The sequence below is a fragment of the Vespula vulgaris genome, chromosome 8 (genome assembly GCF_905475345.1).
Source record: "Vespula vulgaris chromosome 8, iyVesVulg1.1, whole genome shotgun sequence".
Taxonomy (NCBI): Eukaryota; Metazoa; Arthropoda; class Insecta; order Hymenoptera; family Vespidae; genus Vespula; species Vespula vulgaris.
Window position 1 is genome coordinate 4,189,919 of NC_066593.1, and position 20,616 is coordinate 4,210,534.

General features: G+C 26.2%; 3 protein-coding genes across 6 annotated transcripts; 1 reads left to right on the forward strand and 2 right to left on the reverse strand.

Annotated features, from left to right (window-relative positions):
- Positions 1-227: 227 nt before the first annotated feature.
- On the reverse strand, positions 228-2,358 carry LOC127065787 (histone deacetylase complex subunit SAP30 homolog). Of its 3 annotated transcripts, XM_050998640.1 has the most exons (4): positions 2,078-2,348; positions 1,570-1,721; positions 669-896; positions 228-494 (listed from the first exon to the last, which is right to left on the reverse strand). In XM_050998640.1, the coding sequence occupies exons 1-4, from the start codon at positions 2,082-2,084 to the stop codon at positions 366-368; spliced, it is 516 nt and encodes a 171-aa protein (XP_050854597.1). In that variant the 5' UTR covers positions 2,085-2,348; the 3' UTR covers positions 228-365. The 3 variants fall into 3 exon arrangements, with proteins under 3 accessions (XP_050854597.1, XP_050854598.1, XP_050854596.1); XM_050998641.1 differs by having other exon boundaries at positions 228-424; positions 1,570-2,358; XM_050998639.1 differs by having other exon boundaries at positions 1,570-2,346.
- A 396-nt stretch (positions 2,359-2,754) lies between these two features.
- On the reverse strand, positions 2,755-18,735 carry LOC127065961 (MATH and LRR domain-containing protein PFE0570w-like). 2 transcript variants are annotated; one of them, XM_050999042.1, is made up of 4 exons: positions 18,694-18,735; positions 6,846-17,773; positions 6,490-6,729; positions 2,755-6,392 (listed from the first exon to the last, which is right to left on the reverse strand). In XM_050999042.1, exons 2-4 carry the CDS (start codon positions 17,685-17,687, stop codon positions 6,327-6,329), a joined length of 11,148 nt encoding a protein of 3,715 aa, XP_050854999.1. In that variant the 5' UTR covers positions 17,688-17,773; positions 18,694-18,735; the 3' UTR covers positions 2,755-6,326. The 2 variants fall into 2 exon arrangements, with proteins under 2 accessions (XP_050854999.1, XP_050854998.1); XM_050999041.1 differs by lacking the exon at positions 18,694-18,735 and adding an exon at positions 18,522-18,687.
- Positions 18,736-19,303: 568 nt separating this feature from the next.
- LOC127065593 (60S ribosomal protein L31) lies at positions 19,304-20,277 on the forward strand. The gene is made up of 3 exons (XM_050998140.1): positions 19,304-19,467; positions 19,739-19,966; positions 20,094-20,277. The coding sequence occupies exons 2-3, from the start codon at positions 19,746-19,748 to the stop codon at positions 20,242-20,244; spliced, it is 372 nt and encodes a 123-aa protein (XP_050854097.1). The 5' UTR covers positions 19,304-19,467; positions 19,739-19,745; the 3' UTR covers positions 20,245-20,277.
- Positions 20,278-20,616: the final 339 nt, after the last annotated feature.

Below are 20,616 nucleotides of genomic sequence, written 5' to 3' on the forward strand. Positions count from 1 at the left end.
TATATAAATTTTATGTCGAACTATTACCAACTTATGAGTATATTACCATGTATATATTTTTATTTACAAAATATATAGTTTTATTAATACTTAAAAAACAGATATAAATACATTTACATAACTATTAAGTATTTAAAAAAAAATTTAATTTATACAAAGATTGCAAATTTTATATTCAAAAGAAATTAAATATACAGGTCATGTAACAAAAATAAAAGAAAAACGAATATTTTTTCCAAAGATAATTTTATACACAGTGTACACAACTCTTATAAAATACTTATTAACAAGTGAGAACTCACACATGTATGCTTTCCTTCTTACTAATATTACAGCGATGAATGATCATGAATATTCATCCTTAGCTACGTTGTATCATTACTTAAACCATTCTTTTGATCCAATTTATTTGCATTGGTTTTAACTGTAAAAATGAAAATACTTAAGGCATCTTTTTCATTTACAGGAATAGTCTTAAAATGTTTCATTAGAGTCTGCAATATAAAAGACAAATTATTTTACAATACATATCAAACTTAAAAATGTTATATACAATAAATAATTAGATAATATCGAAACATGCTGATATAACAATATTTTGATTATAATATAATTAAATAGCTGATCACATAAGAAAATAATATGATTTATAATAATTAAATATTTACATCAGCCAGTTGGGCTTTGTTGAGGCCTGGTCTAGTAGAGACTTTATAGTGTCGTTTATAGCGCCTTAAAGTACCAACTTGTAATTGGAATAAATCCACTTCTGGAAGATCATTATCGGTTTCACCTGAATCTTCTTCAGAGTCTTTTCGTCTACGTTGTTGCTGTTGTTTAGATCTTGCACATTGTATCACTTGTTTGTGATAATCACAAATATAGGTGTGACGTGCCTACATATAAAATATAACATGATTATACATAAAGAACTTTTTGTAATTAGTATTATTTAATGGAGTATATAAAGTGTATTCTACATTATATTTACTACTACTTTCATTAATTGGCATATGTACCATACTCATAAAAAATACTTTGTTCAGCTGTAATGTTATAAATAATATATATATATATATATAGACCAGAACTGAGATTATGATGTTTTCCAAAGACCGTGTACCTGACTGTAATATATATAATTTAAAAATTATAGTGCTAAAGAAAGGTTTGTTCGCATCTCATGTATTTTCTGCTCTGTTGTGTTTTTATTAAAAGCACATGGACAAAAAGTGCAATGCATTTATTTATTTCCTTTGTTTGAGGGTGCAAAAAATACAAGTAAGAAAATAACTGAACTGAATACATCAAGCTGATTAACTATTGTTTTTTAAAATTTTATGATTCTGGCAGAGAGATATGTAAAGCATGAAGATCAATATTAGTAATAAGAGATTCTACATATAAAATGTGCCTATATTATAATTTTTATGACATTTAAATATATTTTATTAATTCTATTTGTTTTATCTTAAGATCTTTATGCCGAGCATGACATCCCTCTCTATACTTTAATTCAGAAAGTGCATGCGACTCGGACAAACCTTGTGATTTCTGAGCAAAAAGTACCATTTGATCCAAATTAAGTTTGAGACGTCGCTGTGTTACAGTCTTTTGTATACGTTTGCTGTAAGAAGCATTGCCAGCTGGGCGAGAACATCGTTCGCCTTCATCGACGAGACAACAAATTTGATCTGTAGCTCCTCTAGAATCTTCTTCACCTGTGCTAAATCCGTTCATCTTTAATTCTTGATATGAACACGTAGTGCATAAGATCAATTTTATGATATTGTCCTTGTAGCGTTTCAATGTTCAAAAAAAACAGTAATCTTAATTAAACATAAACGATGAAGAACACGTAATTTTATTTTTTCTTTCATTTGTGAAAAACATTCTTTATCTTTCACGAATTATTTTTATTATTTATTCTGAATAAATCTGTAAAACTTTTATTGTTCAACCACACGTATGCAATCCGTAAATCAATAAATTACAATTTGGTCTTTGTATAGACATAGTTTTTTGCACCGAATTGTATCACTTAAGTTGCTAATTTATTTAAAACAACACTTCTCACCTTTCATAAAATTAAAATGCACCGAACTTTGCACGAATGTAAAATAAAAACAATCAGTTGCAATTACCGACAACTGCTATGATTGTGCCTAAGGTAGTAGAATGTCCGCTTCTACGCGACAACAAATTTACTTTCTTCCTTGGCGTTGCGTCTGAATATAATCAAGCAGAAGATAGAGTGGAAGCTTTCTTGAAACTGTGTGGAAACCTTGTTCCAGACTAAGCACAAAACACTTTAAGATAATATATTTTATATAGACCGTCTAATGGCATTACATAATTTCTCCGGCCATCTAGTGGCTCAAAGGGTATACTATAAAATCTCCCCACTTATTAAAATAGCGCTAAACTTCAAATCTAATACTAATTGAAACTAGACGAACGACAATCAGTGATTTACTTAAAACTGGTAGTCATGTAATTAATACTAAAAAAAATTAATAAAATTAATTAAATTAAGTACAATTAAAACAGAATATCTTATTTTACAAATCAAAAATGTATCTTGTAAAATCTCCATTGTATATATAAAAGTATATATATAAATAATAATTTAATAATTTTTAATATTAATACTTACCACTTTTTATATATTATACTGTATGTACATATATATCATGAGTTTTTATATATTTATTTCAATAAAAAGCAAATTATTCAATGTTCTATATTTAATAATACGAATATAAAATGATGATAATTTTATTATGAACTAATGTAATTTGTTAAAATTGACAAGATAACCCACTATTGAGTCCTATTTGATTAGCAGATAATTAATATATTCATATGCCAATATATCACATAATACCTCTCCATGCGTGAAGGAATTCACGCAAATGATATTTTTTATCATCTATAATATTTCTTTATTATAGATACAGAAATATGCCAATATAACAATGTGCACATATTTATGAAACAACATTTAGTTTTGAACGTTTGTATATAACACGCACCTATATATAATAAAACCAAAAAATTAATAATTTCCTCATACCAAGCATAATTATAAATTATAATTTTTTTTAATAAAGTAATATATACTTTTTCAGCTTATAACTATTTATTTTATTTAATTTTTCAGATGAATAAATAAATTGACTTAATTACTTAAAAATAATCATAACAATATGTAGCCTCTTATAACTTGCATATATACTATGTAAACATCAATGGAATTGTTGCAAGTACATAGAATACACCTATATATATAGATATCACTATGTATACATATATATATAATATGTATATATATAGATATAATTATGTATTTGTTACATAATATATAAGTGTATGTTACAACACAGTCACATACATGGGATCGTGCCACGCCACTCGTGTGAGTAAAGCACAATATTAAATCATAAAAGTTTTTAATATATAATTTAATAGATTCGTCCTCAGAACTTAACATAAAATTTAATTACAATGCTACAAGTAAGTCAATAATTCATTGTAAGTTATAAATAAGAAACAAAACGCTTTAATTTGATCTATATCAATGTGTATAGATCGGATTATACTATTTTTCTTTTATTATTTACAAGAATGAAGAAAAATGAGCCTCTGTGTGTGTGTGTGTGTGAATATATATATATTACTTTTTTTTTATATTAAAATACATTTTATCCCTGTTGACCCGAATTCAAATTAAAATTCTAGAATATTTAAATAAAACTGGAAATAAATTTTATTAAATGATAATATTATATTCATAAGTTATAATGAACATTTAAAATAATACATTTATGATTTACAATATAATCTGTAATATTTTTAAAAGAGATTTTATATACAAGTAACTGTTGACATAGAAAAAAAGAAAATTATGGAAAAATTCAATATATGTAAAATTAAATTAGTGTGGAATGTGTAGATATATTTGAAATTTACTTCTTTTTACCAAAATAAAATGATTATAAAATTGATGGTGTTACAATAGATTACCATTAATTAAAATTGTATGTAATGTACTCATATTTCAATATATACAAAGTTTTATATAAAAATTTTAATTGCAAAATAGTGTCTTTGGATCACAAACAAATGAAATTGTTATAAAAAGTAATATTCGACTTTTTTGTTGTATTATAATTTAAATTAAGAACTTCCAGAATTTACATTTCCTGCGACAAATAATTATATATAACATGCAAGAAACGTAATTTTTGGTAAACTTTGGTTAAAATTTTAATACATAGTGAATAGTTCTATAGAAATTTAAATTGCAGTCAGTCATTTAATTTATGCAGTTACGCATAATAATTTTTTTTTGTAAAATAAATATAATATTTTTATACTATAATATAAATTAATTGTGTACATTATCGAAAATTACAGTGTTATATGAATATTTAATATTTTTTCATTTTTTCTAAATTTATACTGGAATGGTTCAAAACATAAATACCTGCTTTTACAGCTAAAAACTTTGCACGTATATACATTATGTAAGTTTATTTATGTAAGTATTAGGAAATTATGTCAAAAATGTAATAAAACATCATAAATTATATGTAATATGTTAGATGTAACAATAATATTATTTAAAGAAATGTAACTAAACAGTATATGCTTTGAAAATCTTCAAATAAGGAAACTGTTAAGTTGTATTTAATAATAATAAATAGATAGATATTAAATTATGTTTTTCATATCTCATAATTAATATGTATGTCGAAAATTAAGTAGAATATTTTTATTCATTTTAATTCCCCCACTTTGAAAAATTTTGATGAAATGTTGATAGATAACAATTATAAATTTAATTTCAAAATTAATGCATAATGATGCAAATATGATGATAAAATCATATAAGAATTATTTCATATATTCTACAGTTACTTTGTGTGGTGCAATTTATATGCAAATACTTGTATTTATGATAATCTTCAATATTTAATTTATATTTAGAAGGCACAAAATGTGAAAAGTACAAAAGACACATAAAAAATCATTGCCAATGATATATGGTTCTGTAAAATTACATTACAAGCACTTTGCTATATTTTCATTCTATTTTGAAGATATATATACTTTCATATTTTTTTTTTGTTTTCATAAGTAACCAAGCCTTCTATTTATAGTAATATTTTGATCCCATAGATAATTATAGTTTTAGTAAGATTTCAAGACTAAAATTAATTTTTTATTTGTAATATTTGATTGGATATATTGCACAATTCATTATAAAATAACTTTTAATAAGTGATACCATAACAAATAAAAATAGCATCAGAGACTACAAGAAATCTAACAAATAGAAATGTTATTACACTAATTTTAACATAAAGAACTGTTTGATCTATTCAATGTACAATACAACATCTTACAGCTCATTTTTTTATATATGTATAATTGAATATTGGAACATTTCATAGTTTATATATCTTCTTCAATTTAAAAGATATGACATAATATATACTAATAATAATTAAACATTGTTAAATATATGTGTGTACATGTGTACATATTTTTAAAACTGGAACAATAAATATAGGTATGCATATAATACATACATTACATGCATATACATATATATGTATCTATATGTAGATATATTTTCTTTATATATAAATAAACATTCGTTTCTTTATATATATTTATATATATGTGTATTTGTGTGTGTCTATATATATATGTATATGTATGTGTATACATATACACATATAGATATATACATATACACATATATATGTCATATAATATTATGTATATATATATAATCATTCATAACCATGTGTATATAAACTAATGGCCACATAGTAGCCTTTAAAAATTGCGATGTAGTGAGCTCAAAAGTCTATTCTTTAAAATCATGCTTTAGTGAACACTCTTCTATAAACAGCATTACATATGTGTAAAAATCATGTGGTGATTATAAAGAATAAACAACAGCCATATTGTTTACAGCTGTTTGTGAAGCTCAAACAACAGCTTTATGCATTAGCATATAGCAGATTTTAGTGCAAAAAGTCTCAAACCTTTATATAATAGGAGTTTTAGTTGCACTATTACTCTAATAAAGTCTTTGGTTAAATAGTTAATTACTACATAAAGTAACTGTTTCAGGTAACATACGGTCAACGATGTAACAAACATTAGCTGACTTAGCTAATTCCAATTGGCTCCATTATGCTGATGTATTCAAAAATCACATTAGACTATCATCTATTGTTTACTTGAAATATGAAATCTTTGTCCATCTCCTTTGACATGATGTTACATAAATCAACAACTACTTTTGGTTATTTTTCGACATTATTTGGTATTAATAGATTTGTCTCTGTACCATCCAAGTATTTGGCTAAATCCTGCGAAAATAAAAAAAAAATAATAATAATAATATATACATAGATATGATCATAGGAAAAAAATCATTACTTATAAATTTATTATAAAAAATGATACCTGAACAGCAATTTGTAAAGGTGTTAATTCACCTATAGAACAATCATTTCGCATACTAGTAGCCTGCAATAGTTTTGAACAAGGTTTGCCAGTAAAAAGTATGAAAAGTGCATGGATCGTTCTTCGCTGTGTCAATTCTAAGTGACGATGCTGATATCCAGCTAAATGTCGTCGATGACGAGATGTCGTTGGAAACCATTTTTCACATAGATTACAATATCTTTTATGCCTTATTGTTGACTATATAAATATAAAAATATTACATCTCCTTATTATTTTTAAATATATATTTATATAATTAATAATAATAATATTTTTTTATACTTGAAATTATGCAATGATAAAATATATATTACCTTTTTATGATAAGCTAATCGCGTTACAATATCAGTTACAGTCATATCATACTCTTCTGCTATATATTTTTTGTTATCATCTTTGTTATCAGTTGATGTTAATACTTCTTCTCCTTGCAAGCATTTTAGTACCTCATTTTGAGTAGTCACAATTTCTTGATTTGTTATAACAGGTGGTGATCTTGAACTATCTCTATCTGAACTTGCATCGAAACTAAAGGCAATTTCTGGTTCTAATACTGGCATCTTATCTTCTCTTTTTCTGGATTGATTACAATTTTTATCATCTTCAATTTGTACATCTTCATTATCTGATGTTATTTCAATTTTAGAGTAAGTTGTGTTTTGTTCAATTTTAATATCTTGAACTTTATCTTCTACTTGCTGAACATGACTACCTTGACATATTGATTGTTCATTTCCATCTTCCAATGTTTTACAATGTCCCATATTAGCAGACATGTTTTTATTTGGCACAGATTGACTGTATCGTTTAAGACTTTTTAATGATATGATAGGAGAATTTTGTGCAGAAATTAATGTACTTTGCACATTAACACCAATATGTTTAATATCTTTTTTCTCTGTACATTTGGTAATTTGTATAACTTTGTTTACTACTTCATTATAATTCTTTTTTTCTATTTTTTCCATATTTAATTCATTCATTGGTTTTTGCTGATTCACTTTACCTGTTTCACATGTATGATGAGAAGTAATAGTCTTAAGAAGAGTTTTTGTATGACTGCTGGAAGTAAGACAAGAATCTTGATTTTTTTCTACAAGTGATCTCAATTTTGATTTGTTTTTCAGAATAGTAGCATCTTTAGACATAGATAAACATTTTTTCAGCATTTCTTTAGCAGCCAATACTTCCTTCATAAGTAAATCATTACAACAAAGATTTTCACGAGACGTAATTGCCGTTTCCGTTGATTGATTCTGTGAACCATCATGTGTAAGAGCTGATATTGATAATGAAATATTTTGTTTAGTAGATATTTTATTTTTTTCAGGAACTTCAGAGTTTCGTTGATCATTATCTGTAAGTAAAATATCTTGTTGATTGGTATAATTTTGAGGATAATTTTTTAAATCATTCAAGTCTTGGACTTTCTGGTTTAATTGCCAGGTTCCATTAAAATGTTCAGAATTTAGCTCATGCCTTAGGGGTGGTACTTCCACAGAATCAATATTGCTATCTGTAACTTCTAATTCTAATTCAAATTGAGTAGGAATAGCATCTTCTGAATACAACTGTTCACCTTCTTCATTATTAAGTCTGTTATTATGTTCTTCTATCCCAATTTGATTTATGTCTGGGGAAGCTGGTAAAATCTCTATTGTTGATTGACTTTCATCTGAGGAATCTAATTTTATAACTGAACAATCATTATCTGCAGAATCATCTGTAGTGATATCAGATTTCAAAAATTTTGATTCAGATTCATTATTTTCTCTAGGAAATTTATTTTCACTATCATTATTATGAATGAAGTCTTTTTGCATTTTACTTACATTATTTGTACAATTAGAATTAAAAGTTATAGTACTGAGATCATTATCAGTATTACTTTTTAAGGTAGTGTTATTTTTAATATTTGTAGTATCTGATTTTATCATCAAGTGGTCCATATTATCTTTATCACTTGAATATTTATATAAAGATTCATCTACAAAATCATTGGAAATATAAGATTCTTCTATGTATTTTTCTTCTATATTCCATGGATTCTTTTCAAATTTGTACTTGCTAATTGATTTTATAGAAAATTCTGTAGCTTCTGTATCAGATAATTTGTTATTACTATAACTATAATCTAATGTTCTACTTTCCTCATATTTAGTTGGACATAAATCAGATACAGAACTTGATCTAAATAATTTATTCGATTTGCTATGTCGTTTATCTCGAAATCTGTAACTTTTTATTAATTTTCGTGCTCTATGTGAAGAAATAATATCTATATATTTTCGAGTTATATATGCTTTAGATATATGGCAGTATTTTAGGTCCTTTACCATATTATCTAAAAGTCGAGATCTTTGTAATTTAACTTCTGGTTGCCATTTTGCACTATTAATAATTGTATTACTACCACCTTCACTAAATTCACATTTAAATTCTGCACTTGCAGAGGCACGTTTGATTATAACCTTTGGAATTTTTTCGGAAATACAGGGTAATAATTTATTCTTCATTTCACGTTCAGATATAAACGAATTATCCTTTTGTTTCAATGTCGATTTAATTATATCCTCATTTTTTTGATTAGATTTTATTTCATTTTTATCATTTTTATATTTTTTGACTGTTAAATCAATGGTTCTTAAATTTGTTCTCTTTCGAATGGATTCTGTAGGTAAAGTGATTTCTTGATGCTTTTTCAGTTTTAATTTAGGAATCTTCTCTCGTTTTTTTTCTTCATTAATTATTGATAATTTATCAGAACTTATCTCATTTGATATATCAGGAGTTTTGACTTTCATTACTATTAATGAAGATTCTGTTTGGTCATTCTGTACAGTTGCTGCTTCAGTTTTAATCTTCTTTATTTTTACTTTAGGAACAATTTTTTTTGCATCTTTCCTTTTAACAGAAATTTCCATATTGTTATATTCAATATTTCTTTTTAACGATTTATCATTGAATTTTATTTTCATTTTTGGTACTCTACTATTATTTAAATCATATTTTTGTAAAGAAATTTCAGAATCACTGTCACTTCTTTCTTTATTATCTTTTTCATTCTCAATTATAAAAGTAGAATGTTTAACTTTATTATGTACAGAAGAAGGATATTCTGATGATGTCTCTGATATTTCCCCTGCAACAGATGTAGAACAGAATCCAGTATTTCTGATTATCATCTTAGGTATTTTAGGTTGAGGTAACAGTTCAGGTTTGGATTTTGTATTTGTTTCATTTTCTTCAATAATGGATCCAGAAATCATTTGTGTATTTACATTGCAATCTAATGTAGATGAATAGTTTGTGTTAATATATGCAATAGTAGTTATATCTGGAGGGGATAAAGAACGTTCTTCTTCTGCTTTATTGTTTATATCATTTGTTGTAATTTCATTAACTACATTTGTGTTTTTCTGTAAATTTACTTCTGATATATTCTCCGCGTCTGACACATTCTCCAATTCTCCAATTCTGCAAGCCTCAATACTGCAACTTTTCAAATCTTGTGAAGATAAATATGAGCCACTAATTTTATTTTCAATATAATACAAATTGTCATTAAATTGTTTTTCTTGTGATTCTTTTTCTTTTGAGCTAAATGCTTCTAAACTATCTTGTTGTGATGTATTTATTAAATCTGATACATTATAATTTTGATATCTTGGAATATCAATATCTTGTTGCTTCAGTAATGATTCTTTGACATTATCTATTTCATTAAAATTATTTAACGAAAAATCTTCATTGTTAATTATATTTTTAATTTTTGAGTTATTTATAGAATTTAATGAAGGACTTGTGTTTTCTATGTTTTTCTTCTCTGTATTCTTATCGTTTTTTATTTCTTCAATGACATCAGTGTCTTTGTTACAAATGACAGACTCTAACAGAACTACTTCATCCTTATTTTGACCTATGTATATAGGTTCAGATTTAATTTCTTCTTCTAGGAAAGGAGTATCATATTTATGATCTGTTGTTATGAAAGTGTTATTTTGACAATCACTATTACTTACTTCATTAAAAGAAGAGTCATCAGTTTCTAAAATAGTTTTTGACATTTTCGGTTTTTTCATTTGTGGCATATGTGTAGACTCTCCATGAATTATATTCACTTCATTGTCAAAATTATTGTGACTAATTATGTCACTTTCCATAATTTCTATTTCATCATTTTTGAAGCAATTTGAAGGTAAACGTCTCCAACCTTTTTCAGAAATAGTACTATTATTATCATTATAGAAAATATTGGCTTCTGTAATTTGTTGATTCAAATTTTCATCCTCATTACTTTTAGATACTTCGTTTTGTAATGAAAAATTCGTATTTTCTATTTCACCATTGCTTTCATCCTGATATTCTATTTTTGATTTTTGCTTAGTACTATCCAATTGTTTCAAGGAATCTGAACATTCTATATCTAATGTTGTTGTGAGAAGAACATCTTTTTTAGAGATTAGAATATTCTCTGTATTTGCATATTTTAAAATATCTCTTGTATTTTCAAATTCTGCTTCAAAATTTTCAGTATTTTCATCTGAATCCATTTCACATTTCACAGGGAAATGTTCATAACGTCTCTTATATTTGGATATCTCAGAAGTAATTTGTGATTCTGGTTTTTTTGTAATGTCTACACAGATATTTTCTGTTTCAATATGAATGACATTTGGATCAATCTTCTTTTCAGTAAAATAGTCTGAATCTTCAGGAAATGAATTATGTTTCATTATACTATTAGTGTAATATCTTTTGCCTTTAAAACGATTTTCTTCCAAACACAATTCTGAAGATTTGAGTCGATCTAAATTAGGCTTAAGCCCTTTCTTTTCTAATTTCGTAATAGAATTTGATTTTTCATTTGTTAAATTATTACTTTGGTTTACAGAATATTCACTAACTGTCTGATCACATATTTCATAAGGCACAATTGACTCCTTAATTATATCGCAGTATTTCGATTTAATATCACAGGTTTCAGTTGAACTGATTTTTTCTACAAAGGTATCAGTAGACGTATGTGAAGAAAATGTATCATTATGACTACTTTTTTGGGTATAGTTATTATTTTTTGTATTGTGATACATAGTATTTGCTTCAGTTGTTCCTAGCATTTCTGTTTTTTTTATATTCTTTTCTTCTGAATGAATATTATTATCAAAGATATTTTTTAAATTCTTTTCATGACTTTCAGGTTCATCTATAACCACCTCATTTTTTAAACTATCTTTATGACTATTACGATTATTCTCATTATCATGTTCTTTTTCTTCTTCACATTTAAAAGTAGAAAGACTTTTATTGTACTCTCTATGTACTTGATTATCAGTTATACTATTATATTGTTTTTCTATTTTATGATAATGTTTTAAACTCAGTGATCTTGGATGTTTCATGGACTGAACATTTTTTTGACTGTTATCATTCTCGTTAGTAAATTCAGAAAAACCTTTTTGAGTTGACTCACTCCAAGCAATTTTCGTATTATTAGATTCCAATGGTACCCTTTCCTTATAATTACTTATATCTTTCTCCTTTTTAACAGAAGTATACATTTTCAAATGATTATTATATTTATATGGTGAATATTCTTCTTTAGTACAATGAGCTCTTTCTTTATTTTCCAAAAATAAAGCTTTGGGATTAGGGCTATAAGTTATTTTCCCATCTTTAGTTCTATATATAGGAACTTCGTTTCTGTTATTTGATTCTTCTATATTAGTAAAAATAGGATTTACATAACCACTAGTACTTCCATATAAGTCACACTCTTCTAATGTCTGATTTACTATAGGAGTTATAGGACGTCTCCATTTTCCTGGGTCATTATCATTGCTCTTATTACTTTCATTAGAAAATAGGTCAAAATTTGTAAAATCAAGTTCTGCAAATTTTTCGTTGTTCATGTTGTCAGTTTTAACATGTATTGTTACAATATTTGGCATATCATCATTTTTATCAGATGAACTGTCATCTTCTTCATCTTTTCTATCTTTATATCTGTGTGAGACAGAAGATAGATCTTTCATTTTATTTTTCTGTGCATTATACAATTTTGATATCCGCTCAGTATTTGCACTATTTTGCATGTAATTTACATTACCAGATGTAGTACAACTGTAAATTATATTAGAGGGTTCATTTTCCTGATTGATGTTATTGAATAGATCATTAGTTTTAACATAGCATGTACTTTCATCTTTTAAATCATCAGGTTTATCAACAGAACTCAATGATGTATGTTGTTTCTTTCTTCCATTAGAAGTATTAGTGAATTTAGTTTCTTGAACAACTTCTATATAATTATTATCTCCTGTACAATTTCTAGATCTATTTAATATATCCTTTGACAATGTGTCATTTCCTTTTGAAAATTCTTGAGGTAGTGATTCTTCTTTATTTGCTTGTAATGTTTTATTTCGAACTATTAAACTAAGAGGCTCTTCCTGTTCCTTCATTGTATTTTCCACGTTTTCATAAGAAATAATATCTGTACTTTGACTTTGATCATGGTCAATGATTTCATCAATTTTGTTATTTCCTTTTTCTGTATCCAATTTTTCATGAGGTAATGTGTTATATTCTTTTAAATTTGCTAAGCAAGTACTTTTGTTACTGTATACAGAATTGTTTGATTGATCCATAATTTCATTGTCCACATTTATAGGCTCTTGTTGCAATAACTTTTCTTTAGCATTACGTTCTGCACACAATAGATTTATTTCAATTTTAATTCCATCAGAGCAATTATTCAAATTTTCTTGTTTCTTATCCCTCAAAGTGACTACTTCTTTGCATATATCATTATCTGTAAATTTTAAATTAACATTTGTAACTTGGATTTCAAAATCAGAATTTACGTTTTTTGTTGCAAAACTCTTGGAAACAGTGTATAGCTGTTCCTGTTCTGATTTTTCTGAAGTAATAGAACAGATAGTAGTCATAGAAGATGGTGTATGACCTGAATCTATTTTATTTTTTAAATTTGTATTTTTCTCTAATGCTTGGGTATCTTCTATTGCAGAATAATGCTGTTGAAATTGAGTACCTGTTAATTGTGATGTAGGTCTTTTATTAAAATAATTATTTCCCAAATGGCTATTATTATCAATGCATTTATCAAGATGCAACAAGTCATTGCTTGCTGACATGTATTCTTTAAAATCTTGTTTTTGTGTATTATTGATTACATTAACTTTGTCAATATTAAAATCCTCTTGTAATAGTTCAGGTTTATTTTTCTCTAAAATTTTATTTCTGTTATGATTTCCCTGAGAAACATTTGAATTTATTTTACATGGTTCATCACTTTTTTGTGACTGATCATGTATCTTTTTAGAAATAGGTACAGATTTTCCTTGTTTTACAAAAATAAATTCACTATCATCTTCTTTTCTATTTATTGTATCATTTTTCATGTCACTATTGTTTTTACTATTAGAGACTGAGCATGTTTTATGAATTGTTACATGATCTGGTAAAATTTCTAAGTTAGATAAACCAGAATTGTCCATAGAAGATGATTGTATGTCAGAAGTCTTTGTAAGTTCTTGATTCTTAAACTTATTTTGAACATCTTTGGAGAAACTTTCTTTATCCTTTTCTTTACTTATACAAACATTTTGAGGAGTTTTAGAATGTAATTTATTATTTGTTAACACATCTAGACACTTTTTTGGTATTGATACAGTATTCATATGTTGCAATTTGTCAGCACTAGATGTGTATATGTTTATATTTGGAATAGATACAATATTTTTAATATTTGATGAAGTGTTCTTTTCCACATACCGTACTAGTGTGTGTCCTTCCTCCACATTTTCCCCTGAAATCAATGATATTGTATTTTTATCATTAGAAGTGCTCTGCTGTAATTTAGTTACAAATAGACACTTAGACTGTTTCTTTGTTTCAATATTAATTTCAGGATGTTTATCATTATGTTGAATAGTATTTATCATATGTTGCTGTTTATTTTCATTTAATCTATTTTTTAATGTAGATTTGGAAGTTTCAATCGGTATTGATACTTTATAATTTATAGGTTTTGAAGAATGTGTAGCACTTTGAAATCTATCATTATTGATTTTTTCAATGCTTGCATTTTTGGAATTTTGTATAGAATTTTTTTGTAGATCCATTGGCGCACTTTCTGATTCATACTCAGTTACTGAAGATTCACATACATCAGGAGCTTTTTCATTGAATTCTTTATTCTCTACTTTTTTCATATTTACTATAGCTGAATTTTTATTAGAACTAGTTTGTGATTTATTATTTTTGCATACTTCAATAACATCACTTTTGGATGCATTAACAGATTTATTAAAATTGTTAGAAGTTATAGTATTTTCAAATGCATTAATACTGTTATTATTAGATGGATTTACTTCTTCTAAATTAAATTGTAGTAAAGTATTTTCTTTAGAAATAACAGTATCATCTAAATGTTCATAAGATCCAATTTTAATTGGTGAATGAGTAAAGCTGATTATTGGACTATTTTGTATAATTTCTATAGGATTGGAAGATATAGATGACACACGTCCTGATGGTTCTTCACTATCTGAATGAATAGGTGTGTTCAGAGTAGTAGATATTGGAGTACACTCAGTTGTAGGCAAATCAGGTAGACTGATATCATCTGTGTTGTGTGATTCCTCACTTGCAAAACTATTTTGTTTCTGTAAGTTTGTGGTTTGCCTATCCAAATTAGTTTTTGATGCTGTCTCCAAAGCATTTAACTCTTGATTATTATTATTCTGGATTGAAGACTTTCTATCTTTCTCAGACAAAGTATCATTGCTAGTATACGTATCTTTGTTCAAAATTTCTATATTTGCAGAATCATTCTTCTTTTCATCACATGTTCTTATTTCTTCTTCTAGATTTACATTTTCTTCATAAAATGGTATTGGACCTTGATGTTCCAAAGTTTCTATAATTTGATCATTAGATACTTCCAAAATATTATTTATTTGTACATTATCAACTATATGTATTGTTGGAATGTCATCAGTGCCATTTGTTATACAGTGTATAATATTTCCAGACTTTGTAATATCTTTATTTCTACATTCACTTAAATTTTTTAAGGCCTCAGTACTGTGAGGAGAAGAATCTAAAGATTGTGAATATTCTTGTGTTATTTTATCATGTTTTCTTGAACAAGTGATATTTTCTTTATTCACATTTACATCATGAGGTATTTTTGAAGTGCTATCAACACTTTCATATTCTACAACCACCAATGGTGTTGAATTGCTTAAGACAACATCTGGCAAATTGGAATTTGAATCATCTTCATCTTCTGATGCATCCCAATTTGCTAAAAATTGTCGAACATCAAGATCTGGCTTATCAGCAAAGTCTTTTGATGTTTTTTGTTGTTCAGTTATAGTGTCAACATTACTTGAATTTATAGCATTGTCTGTACTTTTTTGTATTTTAAACTCAGTTTGTTCATTACATTTATGTATTAAAAGCTGATCTTGATTTGGGAAACCACTTGGATATAGGGATGATGAATGTTCTTTTTGAGAATGATTAACTGATTGTTTAGAATGCAAATTATCTTCATTAGATAAATCAGATGCACATAGGTCTTGTTCTTTTCCCTGTTTTTCTAAATGTTTTGAATCTGAATTCAATGTATGTTGAGTTTTTGGAAAACCATCGGAATTTATTAAAACTCCATTTTGATCAAATTGTAAATTGATAGATGGAATAGCATTAACGGATGTTGGTGGAATTCTTAAAGGATGTTGAACTGCTGTTGGATATCCATGTGATTGTTGCAATTTTAATATTTCCCTATATCTAAGAACAGATTCTTTGTATTTTGGATGTGATTGATATCCAGGTATCCTTGCAAGTTCTCTGAGATGATTTTCCATAGAAAATCTTTGCATTGCAATTTTTTGCTGATAAGAATGGTATCGCGATGAAGTGCCATGCACAGCTGTAGATTGTATTGCAGCAACTTGTTGTGAATTATCAAAAGCTTTCTGACAAGTATGTGGAAATTCTGTTGATACATTTCTTATAAATTGTGTAGTATAATAAGAATTCTGTGTGGGAGATGTAATATCAACACTGACATTTGAAGTGGGCACAGTCTTGGATAACACATTACCTGTTGCATATTGACCTTGCTTCGCATTGTACTTTTGTTGTGCAATATAATTTTGTTCTGGATGTTTAAAAACAGTTGCATCTTGTAAACCCATATTATTTGTCTTTGGATACTCTTTCATAGGATAAGCATATTTCTGGCACTCTGTTGGATAATTATAATTTTGAATTGGATAATTTTGTATCATCCCTGATGGAGCTGGACAACCTCTAGACATTGTAGGATCTTTATTATATTTATATTCTGAAAAGTTTCTTCTATGATCTGTATTAGGAATAATAGGGTTTAACATTTCCTTATTATCAAAATTATCTTTTCGAAAATTATGATCAGCATATTGTCTATTTTCTGCCTGATATCCAGGTAAACGCATATTTTCCCTATATGGTGTATTAGATTGGTAAGTTCCAAATTTATCCCATTGCTGATAGCCTATATTTGTATTTGGATTGCAACACAAAGCTTTACAAGGAATGAAAGATGAAGGACCTTGTCTTACAGAAGATGTTGCACACATACTATTATTTCGTGATCCCATAGATGTGGCAGGTGTATTTATATTTATATTGGAACCATTTAAATGAGAATTTTGTCCAGGAAGCGCCATATGACTATTTCTGTACCTATAGTCATCACTGAATGTATTCATTGATCCATTTCTCATATCAACTGGGGCTTTTACGTTATCCATAACAGAATTTCTATTAACCACAGGACCATATTGTCCAATATAACCTTGCATTTGTACCATTGATGGTATTGCAAAGTTATCAGTATTATTTGAGCCATTTGAAATATTGTTCATATGTGGAAAATGTCTTGAACTAAAGCTAGAATCATTTTGATATTTTTTATACCCCTCAGTATTAAGAGCATTTAATGAAGATGGACTACCATTAGACATAAATGCTAAGTGATTTGTATTCACATTATGATCAGTAGATGTTACTTCATTTATATTTGTCTGCACTGAGTTATATTGATGCCAATCTGAAATATTTCCACCGTAGTTCATTGTACATTTTCTTTTTGCTGATATGTTATAAGGTTTTCATTCTATTTATATAAGTAGTTGTTTACAATTTCATACAGGAGCAACATCTGCAAATATAAATTAAATTTATACGTAATCAGTAAAAATAATTATTGTTTAGTTTTATTTTTTTTTAAACAATAATATATATAATATATAAAATAATTATATATTATATATAATATATAATATAATAATATGTGTGTGTATATATTAATATTTAAATTAATATTTTTGGTTATGAAAATAATAATGAGTTCAAATCCTCAGTATACTCATTATTAACAATTTATGGAATATTTCTGTGGAAGTTTTTTTTATATACAATACTTCTAAATATATATATAATATATTTGCTTCATGTGTGTGTGTGTGTGTGTTCGCGCACGCGTATTATGTATGTAAGCACATTAACACTTATTTGCATATAGATGAGACATATGCATGCATAATATATATATGTATATATGTTAGCTCTTTTAAACTAAACTTATTTTATAATATACTTTACCATTCTATTCTCTATTTTAATTAGATACTTTTGAAACGTATAATTTAATGACTTTTACAATTAAAAGTAATCTGTTTTCCTATATATTGTAACTGAATTTAAAGTATAAAAAAATTAAAGTAACAATCTACTACTAAATATAATTTTCATAACATGTTATATATTAAACTTTTATTTTTATTAACGAAATCTAACTATAATTACTTCACGAAAAATTATCATAATTTCGTAAATAAAAATGTCGTATACGCCAGTTGTTTACGTATAACGCAACTGCCTATAGAAATTCAATTCCCTATACAGACCTTGAAACTGTAATACTTGCGTAGTTCACATATTTCTTATACCGATAAACAATTTTAGTCGTTATAAATTTATATAAATGCACTTTAACGAGTCCTCATAGTTGCATGCACTTCGTATTTCCTAAATATATAATAACTGTAGCTATTTACATTAAATTTAACTTAAAATTACCTGCATTAACTATCACGCTCAACATGTTCGCCATATTGAACACGACTACATAAAAATTATAATTGTGCGCCCTCTGATGTCAGAAATTTATGTAAGCCATAAAAAAAATAATATATAGTAAGAAGCAGAGTAAGAAAGGTGTGTAACAATGGTATGTATATGTATATATATATACATTCTACTATTCAACTAAAATTTTACGTACATCTTTTTATAATAAAATTTTTATATTATTATACACACACATACATACAACATACATTTATGTATGTTCTGAATGTAATCTAATTTTATAATAATATAATCGAGAAATATATATATTTTGTCAGATATAATTTGATGTTTTTGTTGTTTTTGTAAATTAATTTTTTAATCAAATTTAAATTTCAAAATGTCTAATCTGTAATAGCCAATTATATACAATATGTATTATATCCATCAACCAATCATATCACAAAGATCTACGTAAGCACTGGTGAGTATTAAGTTTTATAATTTGTATTATTGCAATAATACTTATTAATTCATCTTTTTTAATAATACAATAAAGGTATTTCAATTTTCATGTAATACAATAACAATGATTATAAATTTATTTGATTTAATAAATAATCAGTCACCAATGTCAAGGATGATTGATCGATCTAGTAACAATTTTACGAACGAGTCTAGCTCTTTTATACGGAACCTTCGATCGGAGAAGGAACCTAAACTTTCTCTCGAATAAAATCCGAGAACATCTGATTTTAAATTGATACGAAATCATAATCATTGGTAAAATTGTGTTCATTTTTAAGTTTTAACTAGAATTTACGTAAAATTTTTTTCTACTTTATAATTTTATATGATAGAAAATATTTATATATACATTATGAGGAATGCGTTGTGTATTGACAATATTAAAAATGTTTTATCTTTAAGTTATAATATAACATCTGTGAATGAAATAAAAGAAAATATATTATTTTAAATTAAATTTTTTATCAAATTGATGTTACTATTTTGAAAATGTATAAAGAAATATATATATATATTGTTTATTTAGGTTAAAGATGGCTAAATCTTCTGAAAAGAAAGGAAAGAGTGCAATCAATGAAGTGGTAACTCGTGAATATACTGTACATCTTCATAAACGTCTTCATGGAGTTGGTTTTAAAAAACGTGCACCTAGAGCAATTAAAGAAATTCGAAAATTTGCTGAAAAACAAATGGGTACACCTGATGTAAGGATTGACACTCGTCTCAACAAACAGTTATGGTCTAAAGGAATAAGGTAAATTTTTCTCTTTATATATTTTTCTTAAAAACATTGTTAAAGTTCATTTCTTCAATTTTACTTAATGAGTGAATAATAGTTTTTTCAATAAATATAGATTAAGGAAAATGTTTTTCTTTTACAGGAACGTTCCTTTCAGAGTCCGTGTTCGATTAAGTAGAAGAAGGAATGACGATGAGGATTCAGCAAATAAATTATATACGCTTGTAACATATATTCCTGTAGCCTCTTTTAAAGGTCTTCAAACAGAAAATGTGGATGCAAGTCAAGATTAATATCTTTGTATTCAATAAATAAATTGAAACATTTATTGATATTAGTTATTACCTTTATTTAACCAATTATAACTATTATAAATAATATCTATTTAAAAACTTATTTGAGCATTAAGTTTGTTGTCAAATTAATGTCATGAACATAATAATATATAAGTACAAATTTGGATTATTGTATTAATAATATTGTGATAAATAGAAGGAAGAAAAATAACAAAATATATTAGATCAAACTAATACTGATTTAAAAAAATTTTAATATATCATACCTAGAGGAATATATTTTTATTTGATTTTTTATAAAGGATTTAGTACTCCATAAAATTTACAGATTCATATGCAAACCATTTCTTTTGTACAAATGTTTCAATA